The following is a 25427-nucleotide window of genomic DNA, read 5'->3' on the forward strand; positions in this document are numbered from 1 at the left end:
GCCAGCTCCCTTCTGGTAGCACATCTGGCTTAGCAGCTGGATGGCCAAGGAAGCGGATGGGTGGGGGGCTAACAAAATGTGGGGTGCAATCCTCAGCTGCCTCATTTGCTTGTTTACCATCATCTGGAGCATCTCGGTTTGCCCAGCACGAGGCAGCCCTTGGAAACTTCCTTAAACGCTGTCACCTTCCGGCACTCCAGCTGTCTTTGGAGGGGGAAAAAGGATGGACCAGGCTGGGAGCCTGGAAGGCCCACAGGGGGCCCGTTTGTTTGGGAAATTGCGGAATCAGTGTCAGCAAACAGTGCACATCCTGCTGTGATCTTCGAGTGGGAAGCAGGGAAGAGGGGAGGTGGGTTTAGAGGCGCACCTGCCGCAGTCCCACTACTGGGCCAAGGTAATTGGCAGTGAGGAAGAAGAGGCAGCCAGGTGACAGGACAGAGAGGAGGTGCTTAATACTGTTTCTCTGCGTTTTGAAAGTTGTTTTTGGTTTGGTTTTGGTTTTGAAGAAGTGTGTTGGGTAGCTGACAGCACAGCCATTAAAAGCAAGTCAGATCTAGACAGACCCCAGCTCTGCCCCATATTCACTGCCTCGCTCTAGGCAAGTGATCTACACCCTTCCAGCATGTTGGGGAGAATCAGCTGTAATGCACATGTGCAGGATCTGGTGCACAGACAGAAGCAGGATGGCAAAGTGTAGCCATTGACTTCTAGATGGAGTCCAGTGCAGTGAGATGTCCCTGCATTAATTGGCTGTGTTAGTGCTTTCCACATCTTTTAAAATGAGGATAATACATGGCATTATGAGGTGAAGTACCTAAAGCACGTAGCATAGCCGGGGGTCCCAGTAAGTGGTAAAGGGTGACGGTTGTGTGAGAGGCTAATTGGGATGTAAGCCAAAGATGGAGCAACTAAGTCATGGACTACCAGTGGTCCTGCCATGACCAGCAGTGTGACTTTTAGGAAGTTAAGCTCTCTGTGCTGTGTTTCTTCATGTATAAAATGGGGATGGTCACCCTGCTTACCTCAAGGGGATGTTCAGTGAGTAAGATGGATGCCATGTGAACTTCCTACTGCTCACCATGTCACCCAGATTCTGGCTGACATGGTTCCTGGCTTCTCTCATTTGCTGTCACTCTTGGGGGTGGTTATTGAGGGCATGACAATGCAGAAAAGCTCATGTCTCACATTAACAGTACCCAGGGCACTGGGATGCATACAGTCCAAACCCAAAGGAAACACGTACGGGCGCTCACGTCTGTGTGTCTTCCACAGGGGTGTCCTTCTGCAGGAAAGGCCATGAGTATGGCCACTCCCACAAGGAAAGCAGTCAAACCTCCCTCCAAGGTCAGAAGAAGTCCACTTTCTCCTCCTGGCTGGATGCCCTGTCTCCTTTCATTCCCTCCAACACTGGTGTCTGGTATCAATGTTGACAAAGTGCTTTAGACACTTTTTAGAAAAGTCCTATTGATACTAAATCCAAGCAGCAACACTCCCTTGCCCCAGCCCAAAGGAATCTCTGTTAATGCATTTTAATTCTGGCCTATTATGTCCATGCTTCTGCCAACCCCAGGCCCAGTTGGGAGGCCAGCACACCTCCTCTGTCTTGTTACAATGCTCCCAGCCTTTTTGGAGGAATTGGCTTTAATGCAAATGTGTGTGGTCTGTGCCCAGAGAGAAGAAGCAAGATGTCAAAAGGTCCCTTGCTTTTAAACATAGTCCAGCGTAGCGGGGAATTTTACATTATTTGACAACATTAATGGTTTCAAGGTGAGTGTTAAAATAAGGGTCACACTCCAGATAAAATAGCAGCTACATGCCAGTTTCGAGAGAACCCACCCCCCTGATTCACCCACCTGTGTGGATGCTTTCTGATTGTGCCAGTGCCCTTCCGGACTCAGCCCCATGAAGGACAGTTCTGGCTGCTATGACCGCCACATTGGGGTGGACTGCTCCGACGGCTTCAATGGCGGCTGTGAGCAGCTGTGTCTCCAGCAGGTGGCACCCTTCCAGGACGACCCCACCTTGTACAACATCCTCATGTTCTGTGGGTGAGTTGAGCTTCCCATGAGGCCAGCCGGTTTGCTGGGATGGGGGACTTTAGTGCTAAACCCAATTTAAAAAATATCTGAATAAGCTGGTCACCCCAGGCCAGCCTGTAGGTTCTGAGAAAAGAGCCTGCATGACTGGAAGAACAGTCCTTTTAAAAAAAATTAACTATATTCTTACTGATTTCTGAGAGGAAGGGAGAGGGAGAGAAAGATAGAAACATCAATGATGAGAGAGAATCATAGATAGGCTGCCTTCTGCATGCCCCACTCCGGGGATTGAGCCTACAACCCAGGTATTTGCTCTTATAGGGAATCGAACCATGACCTCCAATGATACTCAACCACTGAGCCATGCCAGCTGACCAAGAGGAGCCCTTTTATAGTCAGAGTTGCAAGGACCCTTAGAGAAAGTTGGGTCCCACCCCTGTAGACAAGGAAAATGGCCACAGTTATTTCCTGCTTACATTGGAATTTTCCAACCATCTTTTGTGGAACTATTAATTAGGTGTTTTGTGACAACCTTTCAATGGTCCAAAGCTTGGGAAAGATTGTGTGAAACTAAACTATCAGAGAAGAGGAGGAGTGAGACATAATTAAATTCTATCTCCAAAGTCCCAGCATTTTGTGCAGCTGCCCTCCCTCAGACAGAGGAATTACACCACGTAAAGAGCCCTTGACTGTGGATCAGCTCATTTCGTTTGGGAGGACAGGGCAGGCAATGCCTCCCCATTTCACAGATGTGAAAATTAAGGCACAGTGAGGGTAAGTGACTCCCTCAGGACTGGGCAATTGGTGATTGGGAAGATTAAGATTAGCATTCAGGCCCTCCTGGTTTTAAAGGATTTCTGTAGCTCCTTTAAAATTGTAATTTATACCACTGACTAAAATTATATTTAAAGACATTTTCATGTTACATAAATTTGGCCCATTTTTTTTAAATCCGCACCTGAAGATATGTTTATTATTGATGAGAGAGAGAGAGAGAGAGAGAGAGAGAGAGAGAGAGAGAGAGAAATCGATGTAAGAGAGAGAGAGACATCAATCAGTTGCCTCACATATGCATCCTGACCTGGAATCAAATTCACAACTTAGGTATATGTCCTAATGGGGATTCAAACCTTCAACCGTTTTGGTGAACAGGGTGACACTCCAACCACCTGCACCACCGTGCCAGGTCTTGGCCCATTCTTACACAACCCTAGTTTGCTTGTCTGTACTGTCCTCTCTCCTTCCTTCTCCCTTTCCCTCCTTCCCTCTCCTTTCCTCTCCCTTCCCACCCTTTTTCTGCCTGTCAGGGAGCTTGCTTCCTTTATGCCACCAACCATGCTGGTCCCTGGCTGCAAAGATGAAAGATGTGTAGTTCTTGCCCTCAAGGATCTCACAGTCTAATAGGCTTACAATGAAAATCAATGTTTATAATAATAAAGCTGTGCTAGATTGTTGCTAATAATCATGAAAAGGTTATTTGATGGAATAGTAATGTTATTTTATTGTATTTCATTTTATTTTATTTCTTTGCAACCGAGCAATTTTCAATTCAGTTTCTTATAAAATCCCATTTCATAAATGGAAGCTTGATCTAAATCTTCATGTCTCTATAATGTTATCACTATGGTTGACCCACCTCAGTTAATAGAGGTAAGTTCAGCCAAAGTTGTATAGCTTTATTTATTTCATAAACATATATTTGAACAACTAGTTTGTGCAGAGAACTGAGTTAGTTGTTAAATATAGGAGATCGCAGGACATGAAACCTGATCTCTGCCCTCAAAGGCGTTCCCAGTGGGACACATGGTGATGAGCACAGAGAATAGGGGATACGGGGTCCTATGGAGGGGAATTGGCCAGATGCTCACAGTGGTCTGAGGGAACTGGCCAGCTTCAATATTCTTTATAGAAATACTATGATACAGCTCAAGGATGGAGTCACCTCACTATCTTGTCCCAGACCTAGATTGGTACCATAGAGTCCTTTGTGGGTCTGGAATTACATCTGTTGCCTGGACTAATGCAGTAGCTCCCTAACTGGACTCCTTCCCTGTTTCAATCAGAATTCAGTACACGTGTGTCTGCAGCACTCTCCAAGCCACTATAGCCTGACAAGTCCTTGGTTTGAGATTCTTATCTAACGACCAAGTCTGAGCTCTGGTCACACTTGTTCACACAAATATATAAATGGTAAATGGGGAGAACTAGTTCAAGGGCATTCACATGAGTCACATTTGTGCCTCTGCTAAAAATAATGATGGAAACATTTGACGAGGACCTGCTATATGCTAACACAACAGAAGTTCTTGAGTTTCATTGTCTGTCTTCTCAACAACCCAGAGAAGCAGCTGCTGCTTCCCCCCCCCTTTTGCAGATGTGGAAACTGAAGCTCAGAGGGTTTAATAAACTGGCTCAAGGTCACCTGTAAAGGGTAGTGTCATTGCCATTAAAATATTGCTTCTAACCACTTAAAACTATGATTATTTGTTCCTCTACATAGAACAGTCTTTATCTTATTACAACAGTTACTGTAGGTAGTAATAAAAGATGTGTTTTAATGCCATGAATACCCACAAATTCAAAATCTTGTGTACTTCATATTAAATCAATATGCTTTTTAAATGACAGCTTTATCAAAAGAATTCTTACTTGACTAACAAATTATAGTCTTCTCAATATAACTACAAATACGGTCCAGTTAATGACTTTTGGGTCATTGACCCATATTTGGCAGCATCAGTGTTGCCCTTCCATTAGAGTAACTGGACACGCTTAATGGGGAGGGTGTAGAGGAGGTGCCGCACTCCATGACCTAGCTGCTATTTAATTTAATTGGAGGGGGAGTTAATATGGGTAGACCTTGTGTTTGGATACATTCTAACAGAACACAGCCGGAAGATGATCAATCTTCCTAATTTCTTAGTGACTTGTCATAGGACCAGATTTAGAAGGTCATTAATTTCTTAAGTACAGTGTCATTTTTTTTTTCTCTGCCTACTTACCCTCTAAACAAAGGCAGAATCTGGCCATATAGATGGTTCCGGAGAAAGGCTCCAAAATATCTTGGATTTTAAATGTGTTAACTCATTTACAAGCTTATCTCTTGAGCTATTTGGGAAATCAGATACTTAAAGGAGTACAGGACAGTACTCCAAAGCTCTGAAAGCATTTCTCTGCAAAGGTAAGGTGAGAGGTTCATTGTGATCACATCGTGGAAGGAGACTTGGTTTACAAGCTTAAGAAATTGAGTTGTGACAAAAATCACATTGGGATATTCACCATCTCCAGCTACTCAACACACTCCCAAAGGCATTTCCTCCCAACCAATTGGGTTGAGTTGACTGCATAGCTCGTTGATGGACTAACGTCTCGAGTTTTCCATTGTGTCAGGTGCATTGAGGATTACAAACTGGGTGTGGATGGACGCTCTTGCCAACTTGTCTCGGAGACCTGCCCAGAGGGAGGCGACTGTGGGGAAAGCAGGGAGCTTCCCATGAACCAGACACTCTTTGGGGAGATGTTCTTCGGTTACAACAACCATTCCAAGGAAGTGGCTTCTGGACAAGTGCTGAAAGGAACATTCAGGTGAACCTCAAGTCCATAGAATTGATTATTCCGGGCTGTTAGATCTTCCCCCTCAGAGCTTTAGTCAGCATCACATGTTACATCTTAGAGCGAGATAAATGTGATCCTAAAAGGACAGGTTATGTTCTCTCCCATGGTCTTTTCCAAGTCTGCACTCCTCCTTCCAGAGTTCTAGAACCGTGCTTCCTCTGGGTGAACAGTGAAGTATGAAATAAATTCTTATCTTGCCCAGCAGGAACTGGAAGATTTTCTGTGGAACCCTCCACAAAATGCTCAGGTTCTATTTTCCTTCTGAGTAGAAGAACCAGTGTGTGAGTCAGTCTAGAGTAGCAGTCCTCAAGTATGGTCCAAGAATCCCTGAGCAACACTGAGGTCCTTCCAAGAGATAGAGTCCTGCCTTTTCCAAATAAAGAGAGGCTGGGTTTCCTTTGTATACTTCAATCCAAACAATATATTTCGGTAAGTTGAATGCAGAAGTGAGAATTCAGCTGTCTTGTAAGTCAGATATTGTAAAACTTTGCAAAAAATATAAAATAATGCTACTCCTCTCATTATGTTTTATAGCATAGTAGAGGTCCAGTGCACAAAATTCATGCACTGGGCAGGGAGGGTGTCCCTCGGCCCAGCCTGCACCCTCTCCAATCTGGGACCCCTCAGCAGTCAGAAATCCCTCTCACAATCCGGGACTGCTGGCTCCCAACCGCTCGTCTGCCTGCCTGCCTGATTGCCTCTAACCACTTCTGACTGCCAGCCTGATCACCCCCTAACCACTCCCATGCCAGCCCGATTGCCCCCAACTGCCCTCCCCTGCAGGCCTGGTCGCCCCTAACTGCCCTCCCCTGCCAGCCTGGACCCCCCCAACTACTCTCCCCTGCCGGCCTGGTCCCCCCCAACTACTCTCCCCTGCCAGCCTGGTCGCCCCAACTGCACTCCCCTGCTAGCCTCATCCCCCCTAACTGTCCTCCCCTGCCGGCCATCTTGTGGTGACCATCTTTTGACCACATGGGGGTGGCCATCTTGTGTGAGGGTGTGATGGTCAATTTGCATATTAACCCTATATTATATAGGATGTTAATATTTAATGGCTTTATGATTGATATTTTCCAGTAAATTAATATTTTTCAAATTCTTCTATTTCCAATATGGTAAATGTTGATAGAAGTAATCCACATAAACAGGAGTAACTTGGGGCCTTCAGTTATTTTTAAGAGTGTAAAGGGCCGAAACCAGTTTGGCTCAGTGGATAGAGCGTCGGCCTGCGGACTGAAAGGTCCCAGGTTCGATTCCGGTCCAGGGCATGTACCTGGGTTGCGGGCATATCCCCAGTAGGAGATGTGCAGGAGGCAGCTGATCGATGTTTCTCTCTCATCGATGTTTCTAACTCTCTATCTCTCTCCCTTCCTCTCTGTAAAAAATCAATAAAATATATTTTAAAAAAAAAAAAGAGTGTAAAGGGATCCTAGAGCAAAATGTTTCAAACCATCGGTTTAGACTATTTCTAGGAGATTCTGCATTTGACCCCTGTTTCTGTTCGGTCGTAGGCTACTTGAATACACCTTCCTCAGAACTCATGCTTTGGGAGGTGATAAGTATGATGAAACTGTTGTGATATGGACGAGCAGTTCATAGCAACCTGAGCCTAGAGTCTCATGAACAAACCGAGGCCCTAGACTCACATAAACAAACCGAGGATAAATTTCCAAGCCAGTTCCTGGAGTCACTTTTAGACAGTAGACTTGACTGTATTTCCCCTTTGGCCTGGGACCTTGCCAACAGCAAGCAATGAGGTGTCATGCCCATTCTTGTGATGGCTGGGTCTTCTCTGTAATCTAGAAATGAGACCGCAAACACGCAGATCGTATGCAGAGGGCACTGAGAAATAGGGACAGGGATGGGAAGAAAGAATGTCTCTATCTTCCGAGCAAACCTTTTTATCTGGTTTATTTCTAATCTCCCCCAGCCCTCACCCTACCTCTCACACCCACGTCCTACTCCAGACATGTATACACTGAGTGGGGTTCCGAATGAGGGGAGTTTTTGGCCCAGAAAGAATTTTTTCATTGTGAGTTGAGATATGGATTTCGCACTAAGGAGTGGGATTCACCTGCACACTCGGAAATGAATGTCTGCCTCTGTTTCCAGGCAAAACAACTTTGCTCGAGGTTTAGACCAGCAGCTGCCAGATGGTCTTGTGGTGGCCACTGTCCCCCTGGAGAACCAGTGCCTGGAGGAAATCTCAGAGCCCACCCCTGACCCGGACTTTCTGACTGGTAAGTATGCCTCCTGCCCTCACTTACCCTGCACACGCCAGGTGGCTCCCCAGGGTCTCATAAAATGAAGACTCTTGACCTCACTTAATTGGTTTCAAAGCCAGTGATTTCCTTCATATACAATAAAAGCTCAGTCCTAAAACTGAACACTGGTGGGATTGTCAGTAAAATTGCCAATATTATTATATAATCGTCTGTAAAATACTAGTAATAATACCTTTCTCGCTAGTCTCACTGGGATGCTTTGAATCAGATGGGGTAGTAGATGAGAGTTCAGAGTTCTCAGTGGATTAAAGGGTGTAACCAGATCATAGCAGAGGCAGAGAGAAGGTGCAGGTTACTGTGGCCTGAATGTCTGTCATTGCCAAGTACTGTGGGGCAGTGTGAGGGTGGTCCAACAACCCAGGGTCTGAATCCCGGCTCTGCTACTTTCTAGCTGTGTGACTTCAGACACTGCAGCTTCTCGGGTCATGCCTTATCATAAGATGGAGCGACACCTGCCACAATGCTGTTCTGAGCCCAGTGGCATCTTCCCCTGGCTCATATGGAACTAAGGGAAGGGTTGATGGGAAGAGGCAAGAACCTCAGGGGAAGCTTCTCCTTTCTGTGCCTGTGAAGACCCCCAGTTAGCATCTCCTGGACTAAAGAAGACATTTCAAAGGGTTCCATGGACCCATAAAGGGCAACTAACCAGGAACCCAGCATCATGTGCTGGAAGGCTGGATGTAAGCGCAATTTCTTTACTGGCTTTGTTCATTTCTCCATTACTTCTCTTCCTTCCTCATTCTATGACTTTCTTATTTTTTACCCTTTTCCCCTTTTTCCTTCCTTTTCTGGGGAATGGATTGTGCTGGGGTCAAGCCTCTTCCAAATATTGAGTTATGTTAACATTGTAGTTTAGACCTGGGTAGAATTAGAAATAGGTCTGTCTGGGGTAGTGTACATAGTGATTAATAGTGAAGGCTCTGGAACCTGACAGCTGGATTCAACTCTACACTGGCTGTGTAATCTTGGACAAGTTACTGAACTCTGTCCCTCAGTTTTTGTTACCTGTAAAAATGAATATTATCTTCCTTATAGGATTGATATGAGGAATAAATAAGTTAATATTTGTAAAGTTTATAGAACAGTTGCTGATACACAGTGAAATATGTTACTTAAATAAATAAATAAACCTTAGTGTTTTACCTATGGGGGGAGGAGAGGGAGCAAGAAAGAAAACAATTAGATATATCTGGACCAGAAATAAATCTCATTGAAATCAGTTCCCCGCTAAAAAAAACAACTACACACACAGACACCCCCCCCCCCCCCACACACACACACACAGACCTGAAAATGAAGAAAGTACAGCGCAGCCTCTGGGCATGTCTCTAAAGCCTACATCTCTGGTGCTGGGGAATCTCGATATCTTGCTTCCACTTCATTTGCTGAGAAACATTTGCCAGGCATCTAAATTACCTGGTAAAGGAAGGGTGAGATGCACAAATAGGACAGGGTCCACACCAGTGAAAAGCCACCTGGTTTCCATTTAAAGACCCACCACAACCTCACACGTTAAACTTACTGTGCAGGTGAGACTGTATTTGGGTCGCCAGGCCTGGAGGACAGAGAGTAGTCCTGGATGCTACCTGAAGCTTTCTGGGGAGGAGTGGGTGGATAAATCTGAGAAACACCAGAATATCTTTGGAAATAGGGAAAAGATATGAATTCGGTCATCAGCCACAATAGAACATTCTTTCTTCCCGTGCCCTCGGACCTTGCCTGATGTGGCATGTTGGAGGCAAAGAGTACAGGGTATCCATATGGATCACTTTCGTTTTCATGGCCTTGAGAGAGTGAAGTCTATGTTCCGAAGTGTAGAGGGAACCCTTCTTGACCTGCTACTTTTGTAGCCTGCCTTTGTTTTTAACCTATTTTGATTAAAAAGTGGTGCCATTTAGATCAAGAACTCTTCTTTGATATATAAAGGAATCCATCTTCTTTATGTAAAGCCCTGAATTACTAGAAGAGTCAATTAAAGAGATGGTTGACCAGATTTCTTCCATATTAACTTTCTAGTCGGACAACATTTACTTGTATCTTTCCTGAGAGTCACACAGATAATTTCATATCTTGTCACACTATTGTGCTAGTATAGGTCGTAATCCCCATAAACCTACAAGCTTAGATTTTAGAGTGAATCTTCTATATCAGCATTTCTAAGCATGAAAAAACAGTGCTCCACTCTTTTTTAAAAAATATATATTTTTATTGATTTCAGAGAGGAAGGGAGGGAGAGAGAGATAGAAACATCAATGATGAGAGAAAATCATTGATTGGCTGCCTCCTACACGCCACACTGGGCATGGAGCCTGCAACTACGGCATGTGCCCTGACTAGGAATGGGCCAGTGCTCCACTTTTAAATAAGTTCTGTCTTCAACTCTTTGCAACATCTTAGCATACAACAGGTTCCAGAAACCCCGAGATAAAGAAATCAGTTGACTTTATTTAAACGAGCAGTTCCTAAACTTATGTCCATAGAGAATTCTCTTACACATAACAGCTATTTTCATCTTTCAGAATTTCTGGTTTGAAGACATACTAGAAAATATTGACTTGTGTGTTTTATCTTGCTGATTGCTTCCCCCTTTATCAAAATAACAGTTAAGGCTGAGCTTTACCAGCCTTTTTCATATAATAAGTTGTGTGAAAATAAATGTAGACTAATCAGATGAAAGCTGTTTATTCATATCTTTCTCTATTCTATAGAATCTGTAGTATGGGAGTCGGTTGCCTTCACTTCTTCTTGGAAGAGACAGATGGGCAGGCGGAGGGGAGGAGAACTTTAGAGGGGAGGAAGAGAGGCCAGATGAGCCCTGGGGGAGCTGTTGGCAATAGAGGGCCAGCTACCCAGGAGTATGGCATTCTCTGTGAGTGTTTAGGGGGACATATTTGGCATTCTCTGGTTGAACCTAAGTTGGAAGCAAGAACAAAATTGGGAATCTGTCAGTTATTAATCAAGTCCTGGGCATGGTGGGCCAACTTTTACAGGTGTTACTGTTTGGCATCCTGGACTGGTTGCTCGAGATAGTGCTCTGACTTCCTACAGATCTGATGTAGGATAGTAGACTCCCTTCTTGGGCTGATTACTGTGGGTAGGTTGGTTTTCTGGGCTGATTGCTGCAGATTCTGGGTGAGAGTTCTATTTTTACATGTGATCTGGCCATCATCTATTTGTATTTTCAGTCTCTTAATTAAGGAAAAGAAGAGAGTGCAGGGGCAGACCAAGGAGGTAGAAGAGGCTGCTGACCCCACTCATGGGTCTACTGGGCATCACAGTCGCTAAAGCAATATGAAGATGTAGAGTTCTGTGCTCTTAGGAACTTCTTCACGGTCAAACAAAGGAAAAAGACTTTAGAACTTTGGTGATAATATATCCCCTGACATTTCAAATAAATAATAGAAAAAAGCTTCCTTCCTTTCTTCTTTACTTCCTCCCGCCTTCCCTCCTTCTCACCCTCCCTTTCTTCCTTTCTTTCTCTCACATAAATCTATTCAGTCATTTTTCTTCAGGCATAGTTAAGGAAAAAATTAATGTTTATTCTAGAGAAAACATTAGTTGGAGATACTTTGTTTGAAAAAAAGAGTCATTCATAAATGTATTCCAAATAACAATAAATTAACTCGAGCCAACTGCAATGCCAAGGGCACACTGAGAAATAATTCTATGACTCAGCTGAAAAGTATATCTACTTTAAAATATCCCTTTCTTTTTAAATAATGGAAATATTATCTGTAAGTGGGCACAGAACAACATCTGCCGAGCAGCACAGTTATGTAACCGTTTCCTTAGCTGTGCTCTGGCAAAAACGCATTAAGTAGAATTGCTGTTTGGTAGTTAAGTAACAGAGCAGTTCGGTTGTCTGGCTCACCCTGGGCGAATGTGGGACACTCACCCCTCTCTACTCTTCTACATTCGTACTTCCTGCATTTTTTAGTTCCTCTGTTCCAGATATAACAAAAGCATCAATTAAGAAGTGTCAGGTTCACATAATTAGGGGTGATGAGTGAGGTGAGGTAGAAGTGACAACATTTTGGAAGCCATGTTCCATGTAGTGGTTTATCTTTTCTCAACGTACTTTTATACCCGAAACATAATTTTGTTCTGACAGCCTACCTATCAAGCAGGTAAGATGAATCACAATCCCACTTTCCAGATAGGAAAATTGTAAAACACGAGTTGCCTAGTCCAAAGTCACAAAGCCTGATTGGAATCACAGAATTGAGAAGGAAGGACTAGGTCATTTCAGCTGAGCCTCTAGCTTTATAGACAAAACAACTGGGAACCCAAAGATCCTCTAGCCAGGTGGCCAGAGAGAGGAAGCTCAGGCTCCAGACTTGCAGTCAGAACCCCTCTCCCCCATGGCCAGTTTTAGAACATCCGTCTCCTGATTTCCTGCTCCTCTCTTGTCCCACTAGGAAACAATTCAATTAAAGGGAACATTTTATAATACTGTATATTGAAAAATCTTTATTTAGTGGGCTTGCTATTTTTTTGTTATTAAACTTTTCAAAAACACTAAACTAGAGGGTACATATTATCTAGAACAGCCCTCCACAGTGTGCCTCTTATGTTCCAATAAAACGTGCCTTTGAGGTATGTGACTGGGTCTTAAACTTGTAAAAGCATAATTTCATTTATATGATTTGAAAATTAGCATAAAGCTTAAAAGCCAGAGTAGGTAGGAGAATGACTGTTGTCACAAAACTTTATGCCCTAAAAGAAGAACATTTGAAAGAAAAAGTGCTAAAACCTTCTTTGAGTCTTAATCATTGATGGCCTACAATTAGATTTAAGCAATTGATTCACTAAGTACCTCTTCTGACCTTTTTTCTTTTTATCTTACCAATAATTATTCCCATATGATTCACATAGAAATGGAAGTTTGGTAATTGCACACCTAATTTGATCAGCATTGACAAGCAGCTAATTAATCCCACCCACTCTTCATCTAGTTTAGGTATTAAATGAGTTGATTATGCTTGAAGGAAGCATGGGTTAAAATGGCAGGATAATTCACTATATATGTATTATTTCCATTATATTTATACACACACTCACTATCTCCTATCTTCTAAATTTATTTTATATATGGCCATTATATTTGTATATATACAAATATGCATATATCTCTCTATATACTTATTCCTATAATATATACATAGCAAACAGGCATAGAAATTAAGCTAAAATTGGTTTTCTAAACTTAGCAAGGTGAATTTTTGTTTTTACTACCTATGGTAGCGGTTCTCCAGCTGTGGGTCGCGACCCCTTTGGGGGTCAAATGACCCTTTCACAGGGGTCGCCTAAATACATCCTGCATATCAGATATTTACATTACGATTCGTAACAGTAGCAAAATTACAGTTATGAAGTAGAAATGAAAATAATTTTGTGGTTGGGGGTCACCACAACATGAGGAACTGTATTAAAGGGTCGCGGCATTAGGAAGGTTGAGAACCACTGACCTATGGCCTAATTATTTTGTTTCTGTAGCATTTTATAGTAATGGCCAGAATTCAAATAGGGTGCCATTCCAAGGTGCTCACGAAGGAACAGCCCATTATAACATCACTAAGAGGCTACAAGAATGTGTTTCTTGAGAGTGACCTTGGATGAGTAATTTGGCTTCTTGGAGCCTCAGGTGTCCCACCAATAAAAGGAGGAGTGCCAATAAAGTGTCTATCACCGTGTCTGGCACATCAGTGTCACCCAATAGAGGGCCATTCCTGCCCCTTAACTTAGTTGCGCTGACACTGTCCCTCCTGGTAAAGAAGAAATAAGCATGATCAACTTCAGAGTAATTAAAACTTAAATACTGAACACAGATCAGTTAAATGGGACAGAAAAATCAATGTTATCAGGTATGTAAGCTAAGTCAATTACTGCAACTATTAAAGGCAGTAAAAATCTGGTGTGTTACAGTAAGCCTAGCGTTTTATATACATTTATTAAGGGAATATTATACCAGAATGGTTAAGAACCCCAGCCCTGTCTCAGACACACCTGTTGGCCTAGGGCCCTTATGCAAACACCTTCTCTGAGCCTTAGTCTCCCCATTTATAAAATGCAAATAATAATACCTATTGCACAAGAATCAAAAGACTTTATAGGTTCAGAGGGTTTAGCAAAATGCTGGGCACAGAATCAGGGTTCAGTGAATAATATCTGTTGTGACTATGGTTCCAGAAATTGTCTCCATCAAATTTTCTCACACTTACTGCCCCCCACACTGACCCCCAGGCCAACCCAGTAGGTTTGGGACTTGGGAATCCATCGCACATGCTGAGCCCGTGTTCTCCTCTGCCCCTAGGGATGGTGAACTTCAGCGAGGTGTCTGGCTACCCCGTGCTGCAGCACTGGAAGGTCCGGTCTGTGATGTACCACATCAAACTCAACCAAGCGACCATCTCTCAGGGTGAGCACAGCAGCATGCCGTCCCTCCCACCTGCTCTGGGGCGGGAGTTCCTTCCCCAGGGCACAGTGTTTTAGCCCACTGTCGAAGGTGCATTCTAAGTGAGATAGATAATCAATTCATTCGTACTCACCTTTCAGGGCAAATGGCTGGAAGCAGACCCTTTTCTAAGGATGGATTAAATTGCAAATTTTATCTTGGGTCATAGAAGAGATGGAAAGGGCAAGGCAGGGACCACTGAAGATAAACACCTACTTTATCACTTTGTTCCAATTGCAAGGAGCAAAACTTAGAGGTTTCATACAATGAAGGAAATAAGGGAAAGAAGCAAGAAAGAGGGGTGGGGGAAGGAAAAATAGAAAATCACTTACAATTTCTAAACAGCATGCAAGCAAAACAGATGATAGACAGACAGCTAGATTTATTAAGTTAAGGAATAGTGAATTTGAAACTTAGGACAAATTATTCTAAAACAGAACAGTGAGGTGCCTTGTACAAGTATTCTTCAAATCTTAGTGGTAAATGCATTGAATCAAGTTTTCCTAGCATTTTAGCAGTTCTAATGTACAATTTGAAAAAGAGAAAATTTCTGTAAATATGGCCTTAATATAGGTCTATGTCTTTACTATTCTGCTTCACCCATGGACTAGGACATTACTCAACTCCGTCCTCTGAGGGCACCTAAGGAATGTACCAGACCGGACGTTTATGCTACAAAATTTGGCTTCTCTGTGTTAGGTGGAAGGCTGACTAGATTCAGATGGTATTATTGGCACCGGCTGACAAGACAAGGGAGTGTTGTCTTGGGGTCAGCCATGGGGAGGCAGAGCTTAAGGCCAGCAGGAGAGAGAGAAAGGGTAGAGGCTGGATACAGTTTTGAAGAGCAGATAGACATATGTTCACAAAAGATAAGGCTCTGTGCACATAGAAAGAAATGCATTAAGGGTAGAGAACATCTGCAGAGGACAGAAAGGACTTTGAACTTTTTCTTTCTTATTATGAAAAGTTCTTGGCAAGAAGGGATTGGGATGGGGATCTTACTGAAGTCAACTCTGCTGGTGCAGAAAACACCGAGAAAAAACTAAGCCCCTCTTCATTCTAGGAAACTCCAGCTGTATAGGCCCTACCCAACACAGGGACTGCATATCAGGGGTTAACAGTTAGATACCTCCATTGCCACATGCCTTTCAGAATGGCTTCTGGCATCTCAATGATGTGGACTTGAGGTCTCATGCCTGGGCCAGGTTCTGCCTTTTACTGATAGGACACAGGTGTGCAAGGCTATATGAAAGAAGGGCTGTGGAGAGCTGGCCAGGGTCAGCAGGCATTAGATTCAGAAAATTTGTTGCAGGTTATTTTTCAGACAAACATAATTCTCTTAAACAGGGAGAACAAGTCTGGGGTAGGCACACTCCCACATACACACAACAGAAGTTCCATGAGTGATACTTCATCTTACGATGAGAAATGTTCTCTGCTGGTATTTGTGTGTCTATTTTAGACTATGCTATTTTTTTTTCTCTTCCCCCGCCCAAATGCCATTATTTGAGCTTGATAAAATGATTTAATGTCACGACTTACAATTTGAGAGAAAAAACAAACAAAAAACCATTGACTTAAGCACCGGAGTAGATTTGGCAATATTCTGCTTAATTTGTACAATTAACAACATGGCCAACTGGCTTAAAGAGATAGATAATTTGTTTAGGAACCAAAAGATCTGGTTTAGTTGGATGGAAATTCACCTGTAATCCCAGCCAGCTCTGCAACTAACTCTGGGCCACACAGGACATCCACAATTGGGACTGAATGACCTGGGAACCCAGATGCCCCTATTGTGAGTTCTCACTCTTACTCTTGGGTGATGTTTCTCCACAGCCCTCAGCAATGCTCTCCACTCCCTCGATGGGGCGACATCCCGTGGGGATTTTGTGGCCTTGTTGGACCAGTTTGGCAACCACTACATCCAGGAAGCTATCTATGGCTTTGAGGAGTCCTGCTCTATCTGGTACCCAAACAAGCAGGTCCAGCGGCGACTCTGGCTGGAATATGAAGACATTAGCAAAGGTGAGTGACAGACATGAGCATCCACAAATTTTACACCCCAAATTTTACAGCAATTCCTGGCTGTCTAGGTGCAATAGGACCAGACTTAAGGAGTATGTAGGTGAATGACCAATGTGGGTATTGCCTTGATGCCCCACATCCTTAAAATGCCAAGGTTTGTTTGCTAAAACTCAGTCTCAGCATGCGGGTATTCAGGGGAAACTTTTATTCAGGATGGTGCCCAAACTGTATGCTCACTCTGTCATTGTAGGGAGAATCCTTGAAAGGTTTACCAGCCACTCGCCATGCTTCTGCTATCATAACAACAGCTGTTTTTATGAAGTAAAGGAGAAGGACGTGGTTACCGCAGTCTCCCCACCACTTCCTGTACCCCACAGTCCCAGCCTTCACTGCCTGGCAACTCCTTCCAGCAGCTACACAATAACCTCTTCTCTCGCCCTCCCGCCCTATGTTTACACCCAGTTTTCCTACTGATGTGTGCTATACGGCTTATGTAGCTCCAGATACCAGCCTCACAAATAATTCGTTGTCTGCTGTTTGATGGGAAATTACTATTCAGTCCAAGTAAGTGTAAGACTGGTGCTTTTCAAACCTTCTGAATTTGCTTTCTGGTAGAGGAGTGCTGCCTAGTTAATGTGGGTTCTGGTCAACCAGGACTGGTTAAGAATCGCCGTTCATGAATGTCTTCTCCTGAGCTCACCCTCATGGCATTCTGAGGAGGCCAAGCTGTGGATATGTGAGCTGCTAAAGGCTACTAATGAAATTAGCACAATAGAAATGTAGTGATCAAGGGACTAGGGACAGGTAGGCTGCAGGAGGGAAAATGGTCCCCCATGGCTGGGATGCTCTTGGCCCTCTGATCTCCACACGAAGTCCAGTTTTGTCTTGCTTAAGAGGTAGCAGAGGCCTGAGAGTGTCTCTTGCTACTTCCTTCCAGAAGAAGTAAAAGGCTTGTGTCTGGTCTGGACTTCAGTTGCTACAGGCATTCCCCATGGCCTCACCCCCACCCCAAGCCCTGATTTCTCTAAACTCAAAGACACAACCACAGGGTTCAAACTTCAGCATCTTAAAATTGTTCTGATTCCAATTTGCCAATAAAGGAGTGTAACGAAAGAAAATATAGATAAGACCAGCTAGCAAAGCTTCCTAAGTTTCCATGCCACAGCCTAGTGATAAACCAAAAGGCTAAACCCTCCTCTGTTTCTGTTTGCCAATAGTTCAAGGGTTGCCAGCCTCTGGACTGCTGGGGATGAGTCTGACCCTCCCCAAACTCTGGGTTCTCCCCTTGCATCCATCCCCAGTATTACAGTGTCCTAAAGGTTGAACACTGAGCCCAGGAGGGAAATTTGTCTGTGGCATTAGCACTGTGCTCTACTTTTGATCTCAACCCATTTTTCCACTTAGGAGCCAGCTTTGTCACAGTCCATCTGTTTACTGTAGCTCTGATGTATACACCCCCTTGCTTGTTATTGATCGTAAAACAACATAATTCACTTTCTGACTGTTCTGGCCAGTATAAAATCAGTTTTAGTGGGTTAAACTCAAGGTATTAATCAGTATGACTAGTTCCTTTTGCAGGCTCCAGAGTGGCAAGATGTCCTTGCCCTTGCCAGCTGCTAGAGGCCACCCGTATTCCTTGGCTTGTGGCCCCTTCCACCATCTTCAAAGTATATCACTCCAATCTGTGAGTCACATGCCTTTCTCTCTGACGCCTTCTGACACCTCTGATAAGGGCCCCTTTGATTATATTGGGCCCACCCAGATACTCCAGGATAATTTCTCCATCTCAAGAGTCTTAATTTAAGCATATCTACAAAATCACTTTTGCCATTCACGGGTTCCGGAAGTTAGGACCTGGGCATCTCTGGTCCTAATCATTATTCAGTCTACCACACCCTGTCCTCTTACTGCTGATTCACTAACCACTCTGTACCCAAGCATCCTCTACTCTGACCATATAAGGCTACTTGCTATCACTTCAACTTGCTTCCAGACAGTCAGCCTTCCTAATGCCGCGACCCTTTAATACAGTTCCTCATGTTGTGGTGACCCCCAACCATAAAATTATTTTCGTTGCTACTTCATAACTGTAATTTTGCTACTGTTATGAATCATAATGTAAATATCTGATACGCTATATGTGTTTTCCAATGGTCGCGACCCACAGGTTGAGAACCGCTGTCTTAAGGCCTGAGCTTCCCTCCCTGCCCAGTCTAAGTTCATAGATACACTCTCAAAAGTCTCCATAACTACTGTCTCATTTGGAAATATTTTCTTGGGCTCCTCTTTTACCCTGCTCTTGGAACTTTCTCTTTCTCTCCTTTTCCTGGTGTTTGTTCAGTTGCCTAATTTCTGAGAGGATTTTTCTCTTTTCTTGGATCCTTAGGATCAGCAAATTAGTCTTCCTGGCTATGCTTTCTGTTTCTTACTTGCATTTTTTTACCACCCCTGCCCGCCCCCCCAGCTCTATAAATTGGTATTCGCCGTTAAGTAATACCCCGTCCCGGTGTCAGGCCCCAACCCTGGGTCCAGGATCAAGGTTCCCTGGTTTGGAAAAGGGCATTGGTTCTTTCCCACACTTCCTGAGCCTTTGTGTGTACTGTCTGTCTGTCTAACCTTGTCCTCTAGTCTACCTCCATCCTACCATCTCTTCCTTCCTGCTCCTCAGGAGCATGCTTAGACATCATCACTTGCATCAGGCCTTCCTTGATGCTCTGGGCAGAGTTCTTTGCTGCTTATCCTGTGCTCTTATACCTCTGTGTATGTATCCTTTGGCAGCATTTTTCACATCTCCCTGTCTTGTTATTTCCTATATGACTGTCTCCCATGATAGACTTGGCAACACTTTCTCTCTCCCTCTCTCTCTCTCTCTCTCTCTCTCTCATTACTTATTTAAAAAATTTTAATTGTATAAAATATAATAAAGTGCAAAATCTTCCTCCCACTCTTATTTCCTGATAATTTAGTTCCATTCCCCAGAGGCAACCAGGCAGCTATTTGCTACCAGTTTACTGCCTGTCCATTCTGATATAGTCTGTTCCTAGCCATTTGGAAGTACATAGAGCAAGTTGTAAAAGGGTGGATATAGGATTACATCTGTTTTTAAAATTTCATATATATATAGGGTGTCCCCCTCAAATGTATACACACACTTTGAATAATTATAAAGGTAGTGTTCATTAAAATACATTTCATTTTGAAAATTGAGCTATCAGCTATTAAAGTGTGTATGCATTTTTTTGTGACACCCTGTATATTTAATCTTTTAGCAGGCATCTTTCTCACTATATTTACAGGATGGGGCAAAGTAGGTTTAGAGTTGTTCGTATGGAAAAAAAATACAATAATTAATAATAATGCAAAAATAAACTTTGGGTTTCACATACTCACACTGTAGACCTAGTTTTGCCCAACCCTGTGTAGTATATATGTGTATATAGTGTGTGTATGTGTGTCTATATATACACATATATATATACACACACACACGATATATGTATACACACACTATATACACACATACACACACATGCACACACACACACACATATATATGTATATATATATATATATATATAGAGAGAGAGAGAGAGAGAGAGAGAGAGATGTATACAACCTCAAAATAGTTTTATTCGTGTATTTATATGAACCAGTTATCTGTTTGCTTCAAGATTAGGGATATGGGACAGGGAAATACATTTTTTTATTCTTAAAACTTCTGTATTGCTTTTATCACAGTAGGCATATGCCACTTTTGCAATAAAACTCTTTTAAAACAATGAAAAATATATCATGAAAGGTTTGTATTACCTTGAATGAAGACTTATAAAGTTAACTGGAAACAAAGCGCACAGTTGTCCCTACAGAGAGCTGAACTTTGGATAGAAACCTGGGAAGAAGTACAAAACCCTATGACCATTTCTCATTAATCTTTGAGTCTATATCTCTGAAAAAGTGCCTAAAATATAATTAGCATCCACTGTTTGTTGAAGGAATGAACTCTTTATTTTGTTCTCACTTCAAGAAAAACTGGTAAATAACTATAGATCTGTAGATTAGGGATGTGACTGTAAAATATTGAACCTTCAAATAAGAACTTCCAAGAGACTACTTTCAATCCTCCACCTGACGTGCTAAGCACAATACATTTCCTTTTCTTCTTCATTCAGGAGTGGATTTCCTTGGGTCTTTCTTTCCTTTGCCAACAAAATTTTCATTGTTAGTTCAGATCTGATTTTTGCCGTTGCATAGTCTTGCCACTGCCTTTGGTGCCTATCACTGGGGTCACATGGGTTGACAGTTGGCAATAAGCGAACTCTTCTTGTCTGCTGTACCTTCTAGTGCAAAATCCACTGTTCTTTCATTTTGCTTTGTTTTGTTTCCAGAGTTGCTTCCGTTCCATGGGGAAAACTAAAAAGAATAGCTTCCTCTTCTTCCTAGATACAAGCTGACAGTTTTTCCCTGAAGTCCACCCTCTAGCTCTGAGAAGTCGTAAGTCAGATTAGAGTCAAAGGAAGAAGGAGCCCTGCCTCGGGTTGTATTTCTGCCACACAGGATGCCGTGTTTTCCGCTACCCATCAATGTGTTTTGGGGGGAATTGAGCCTAAGACATACTCAGTTAGTCTGTCTCCCCCAGATCATGAACAGACTTCTGCTGTGGCCGAACCTAAAACTAGCTGAATCAGCAGCCAGCCTTCTGAGTGTGGTCCGTAAGCTCCGGCCCGCAGAGAGTATGTCTTGTGTATCTGACTCTGGTGCAGTTTGTAGGCTAACTTACATAATTGTGGTTCGTGGCATAAAAATCTGATTAGGTTAAGGATGCAACATCGAAATCCAATGAAGACTAATAGCTTAAGTTTCTATAATGCTTTATGTTTTACGACCCTGGAGCACAAACCAGCTCCAGCAGCTCTTTTGGCGCTTTTCATGCACATTTATGACGACCAAGTTAGCACTCAAGTAGCAAAGCAATTATGGCATATAGCTATTTCCTTTAAATGATTAATTAATTAATTCAACAAATGTTTGCTGCGGGCCTGCTACGTGCATACCCTATAGTGCGCGGAGAAGGGGTGTGGAGGAGACAGCTGTTCCCCGGCAGTCCCAGGCAGGCAGGCCTGAGGAGGGTGAGGCTGCAAATGAGCCTGGTGGCATCATAAACAGCCTTCAAAAGGAAACTGAGCTTTCCTAAACATATGTGCGAAGATTTAATTAAAGCCTCACATCCCCAGGCTCCGATGCAGTGGTCGCTCGTGAGCCACATGCAGCTCTTTGGCCCCTTGAGTGTGGCTCTTCCACAAAATACCACATGCGGGCATGCAGGTACAGTACAGTGCGATTGAAACTTCGTGGCCCATGCGCAGAAGTCGGTTTTCGTCCTGGGCGAGTCTATTTTGAAGAAGTGGCGTTAGAAGAAGTGGGGGGTGTTGGTCGGTCAGGCGACGGGAGACGCGGCACAGGCGGGCCACGGGATATGCAGGTCGGGGGAGGAGTGCGCGATTCATGCACAAGTTGAGTGAGCCGGTCAGTCAGCAGTCTCATTGTGCAGTGGTTAGTGCTAGTCGCGTCCGCAAACCGCGTGCAGGTGACAAAAGTACCTACTCGAAGCATAAAGTTACCTGTATTTTTCCAACCAGCTGCAAATCCTACAGGTATTTTTGTCATCAATTTAAGAATTGTAATTATTTTGTGTTGGTGGCTTTATTATTATTTTAGCAAAGGCCAGCTTAGGAGTACCCTAATTAAGTTAATAACAATGTACCTACCTATATAATTTAAGTTTAAAAAATTTGGCTCTCAAAAGAAATTTCAATCGTTGTACTGTTGATATTTGGCTTTGTTGACTAATGAGTTTGCCGACCACTGGTTCAGAGTCAATTGATCTATAGAGTGAGGGAGGAAGTGACTACAAATACTATTGCCAAACTGCTACCATTTTTCTGAGCACTTACTTTGAGCCAGGCACTTGGCTGAAAATGTTACAAAGCTTTTCTCACTTAATTCTCAGACAAATGTATCACTGAAGTCTCACCCTCCCCGAGAGAAAGACAGGGAATCAAGCCTCCAGGCGCTTAAATAACTTGCATATGGCCACAGAACTCACAAGTGGCAGAGCGAGGGGAAGAACACCTTCACCTATGAGATACATCGTGAATGGCTGCATGCTGTTTTGCCTGCTGATGGCACACGAAAAGATCAAGGAGGAAGGGTAATGGACCAAATGAAAGTGGGATCAAGACCTAATTAAAGCCAGGCCACTGGTCTAAGGTGAACCCACCAGGACCAGGGCCAGATGTTGGACTTCGTAATGGGTCCCCATTGCCTTTCACCTTGAGTTTTCTGGATTTTTGATTGTTGAGTGATTTTTTTGTTTTTTGTTTGTTTTGCTATGATCCGTTAATGATGTAGTTTTGTTTTCCTAAATAGAAGCACGTCTTGGAATTTACTGTGCCCTGTATTACCTGGGAGCTTGTTCAAATGGAGATTTTGACTCAGGAAATCTGGGTGGGGGCTGAGATTTTGCATATCTAACATGCTCGCAGATGACCCCAAAGCTGCTAATCCAAGGACCACATTCTGAATAGAAAGGCTATGTGATTTAATTGAAGACAAGCAGGGAGGGGCTCCCTTATCCTCCCTTTCTCCTCTTCCCCTTCACTCCCCCTCCAGTGCAGGAACTTCAGCCCTGGACCCGTAGCACGTGGCCTCCATGGGGACATCGTGGTATCCTGTCCACTAGGGACTGTCACAGGCAGGAGGACTAGCCTGAATGGACCAGGACGTTTCCCTGATTAAGGCATTGATCATTAGGCTTGTGTGCAGAATTGAACAGTCTTAAGCCCTTAGGCACTGAGAGGAATTGGAAACATGCCAACAATCAGGATTAAAGGTGATAAGCTGATATTTTAAAACTGGGTTCTGTAGGTAGCACTATCCCATCTTACTTCTTCAGTTATTCTCTCCAGGTTTTTAAAAGTAGTGCTCAAGAAGCCCCTTTGTTCCCTCTAGAAACTGCTCACTGTCATAGAGCTTCATATTCTCACCTGGCTGATGTTTTAGTGCTGGTGCTGAGGCCAAGCTCCTTTCATATAACTGTGGCCCTGACAATAGTGACATACTATCCGTAGCATACAATTTAGTAGTTAATTATATAGTATTCTAGATCATAAGCTTTGCCTTCACAAATGGATCGACTGCTTCCTCAGAGTGCGTTTACATGTTTATTGAAAACCTTTTATATCTAAACATTGGTCTAGGCACTGGGCATATAATGGTGAATGGCACCAAAAAGTTTCCTGCTTTTACAGAGCTTATATCCTAGTGAAGAGAGACAGAAAGGGAAAAGTAACACATAAATGAAAGCAGTCGTTCTAGATAGTGATAGAAACCATGAAGAGACTAAAACTAGGTGATGTCGTAAAGGTTGACTGGAGGATTGGGGAGCTTATTGAGATGGTAGGCACAGCCTGGCCGGTGTTGCTCAGTGGTTGAGTGTTGACATATGAAACAGGAGGTCACAGTTCTATTCACTTCAGGGCACATGCCCGGGTTGTAGGCTCCATCCCCAGTAGAGAGTGTGCAGGACGCAGCCAATCAGTGTTTCTCTTTCATCATTGGTGTTTCTATCTCTCTCTCTTACCCTTTCTCTCTGAAATCAAGAAAAAAACACACATCTATAATAATAAAAGCATAACATGCTAATTAGACAGGACGTCCTTCTGGACATCCTGCCGGACGAAGCTGTGGCTGCAAGGGAAGCCTGAGTCCTGGGTGCCAGAGGGAAGCCGGTGCTGGCAGTCAGGGGAAGGAAGGCCTACTCTTGCATAAATTTTGTGCATCGGGCCTCTCGTACAGGGGTGGGCAAACTTTTTGACTTGAGGGCCACAATGGGTTCTTAAACTGAACCAGAGGGCCGGAACAAAAGCATGGATGGAGTGTTTGTGTGAACTAATATAAATTCAAAGTAAACATCATTACATAAAAGGGCACGGTCTTTTTATTTTTTTTAGTTTTATTCATTTCAAACAGGCCGGATCCGGCCCGCGGGCCGTAGTTTGCCCACGGCTGCTCTAGTATATATATAAAAGATGGTAGGTACAGAGAAGGCCTCCGTGGTGGGATAAGGGGTAAGTTTGATCTGAGGCCTGTTAGACAAGAAGGGAGCCAACCGTGCAAAGGTCTGGGGGCAGAGGAAATAGCAAACATAAAGGCTTCATAAGCTTTAGAATTCTCATAGCTTTTAGCATAATCTAGAGCACATAGTTACTTGGTAAATATCAGGCTGGTAACCGATGTGGCTATAGAAGAGAGGACTGGATTCTCATGGAATATGAAGAGAAGACACTCTACACTTGGCTTGTTCTGCTTCTCAGACTCGGCAAGCTAAGGTGGGACCAATTCATTTAGCCCATCTCATTTTGTACAACGTGTAGATCATGCTCAAACAGGCTGACCATGGGGATATAGACCCAAGAGAAACAAACATGGCTATAGTCTTCATAGTACAATGCATCTGCCTACCAGGACTTCTATTTTGATCTTAAGTTATGGGCTGAAACCCACAAATATATATATTTGTTGCAGGAAAAACTACAAAAGGTGATTCAAGGGAGATTTAACATCAAATGTGAAAATCTGAATTGGACATCACTTGGGCTTTTCATGTCATTTGGGATGAGTGCCTTGTGTCTTTTCTTTTTTCTTTTTTCTTTTTTCACTGTACTAGGATAGGAGTGCCTTGTGTCTTAAACAGCAATGGTCTATGTCACCCATCCTTCTCCAAGGCAGCATGTTGAGGGAAAGAGCACTGGATGGGGAGTCCATAGGCCTGGGTTATTGGTCTCAGTTGAGCCATAAGTCAGCCCCTGACCTTGGTTAAATTTCTTAACCCTCTTCAAAATAATCTTCTCATCTGTGTCATAACTAACCTGAATTAGATGATGCTTAGAGTTTCTTCTACTTCTAATGTTCTGTCACTGTATATTTATTCATCATATAATTTTACTTCTG

At 43.3% G+C, this 25427-nt stretch overlaps 1 protein-coding gene across 1 annotated transcript in view; it reads left to right on the top strand.

The window, feature by feature from the left end:
- The window catches only part of ASTN1 (astrotactin 1), a 283425-nt gene that overhangs the window by 215418 nt on the left and 42580 nt on the right, over positions 1–25427 (top strand). Inside the window, exons 12-16 of the mRNA XM_059675026.1 lie at positions 1882–2048; positions 5427–5621; positions 7764–7891; positions 14250–14354; positions 16230–16418. Coding sequence (XP_059531009.1) covers positions 1882–2048; positions 5427–5621; positions 7764–7891; positions 14250–14354; positions 16230–16418 — 784 coding nt within the window. The remainder of the gene's footprint in view (positions 1–1881; positions 2049–5426; positions 5622–7763; positions 7892–14249; positions 14355–16229; positions 16419–25427) is intronic.

Source organism: Myotis daubentonii, chromosome 18 (assembly GCF_963259705.1).
Source record: "Myotis daubentonii chromosome 18, mMyoDau2.1, whole genome shotgun sequence".
NCBI classification, from domain to species: Eukaryota; Metazoa; Chordata; class Mammalia; order Chiroptera; family Vespertilionidae; genus Myotis; species Myotis daubentonii.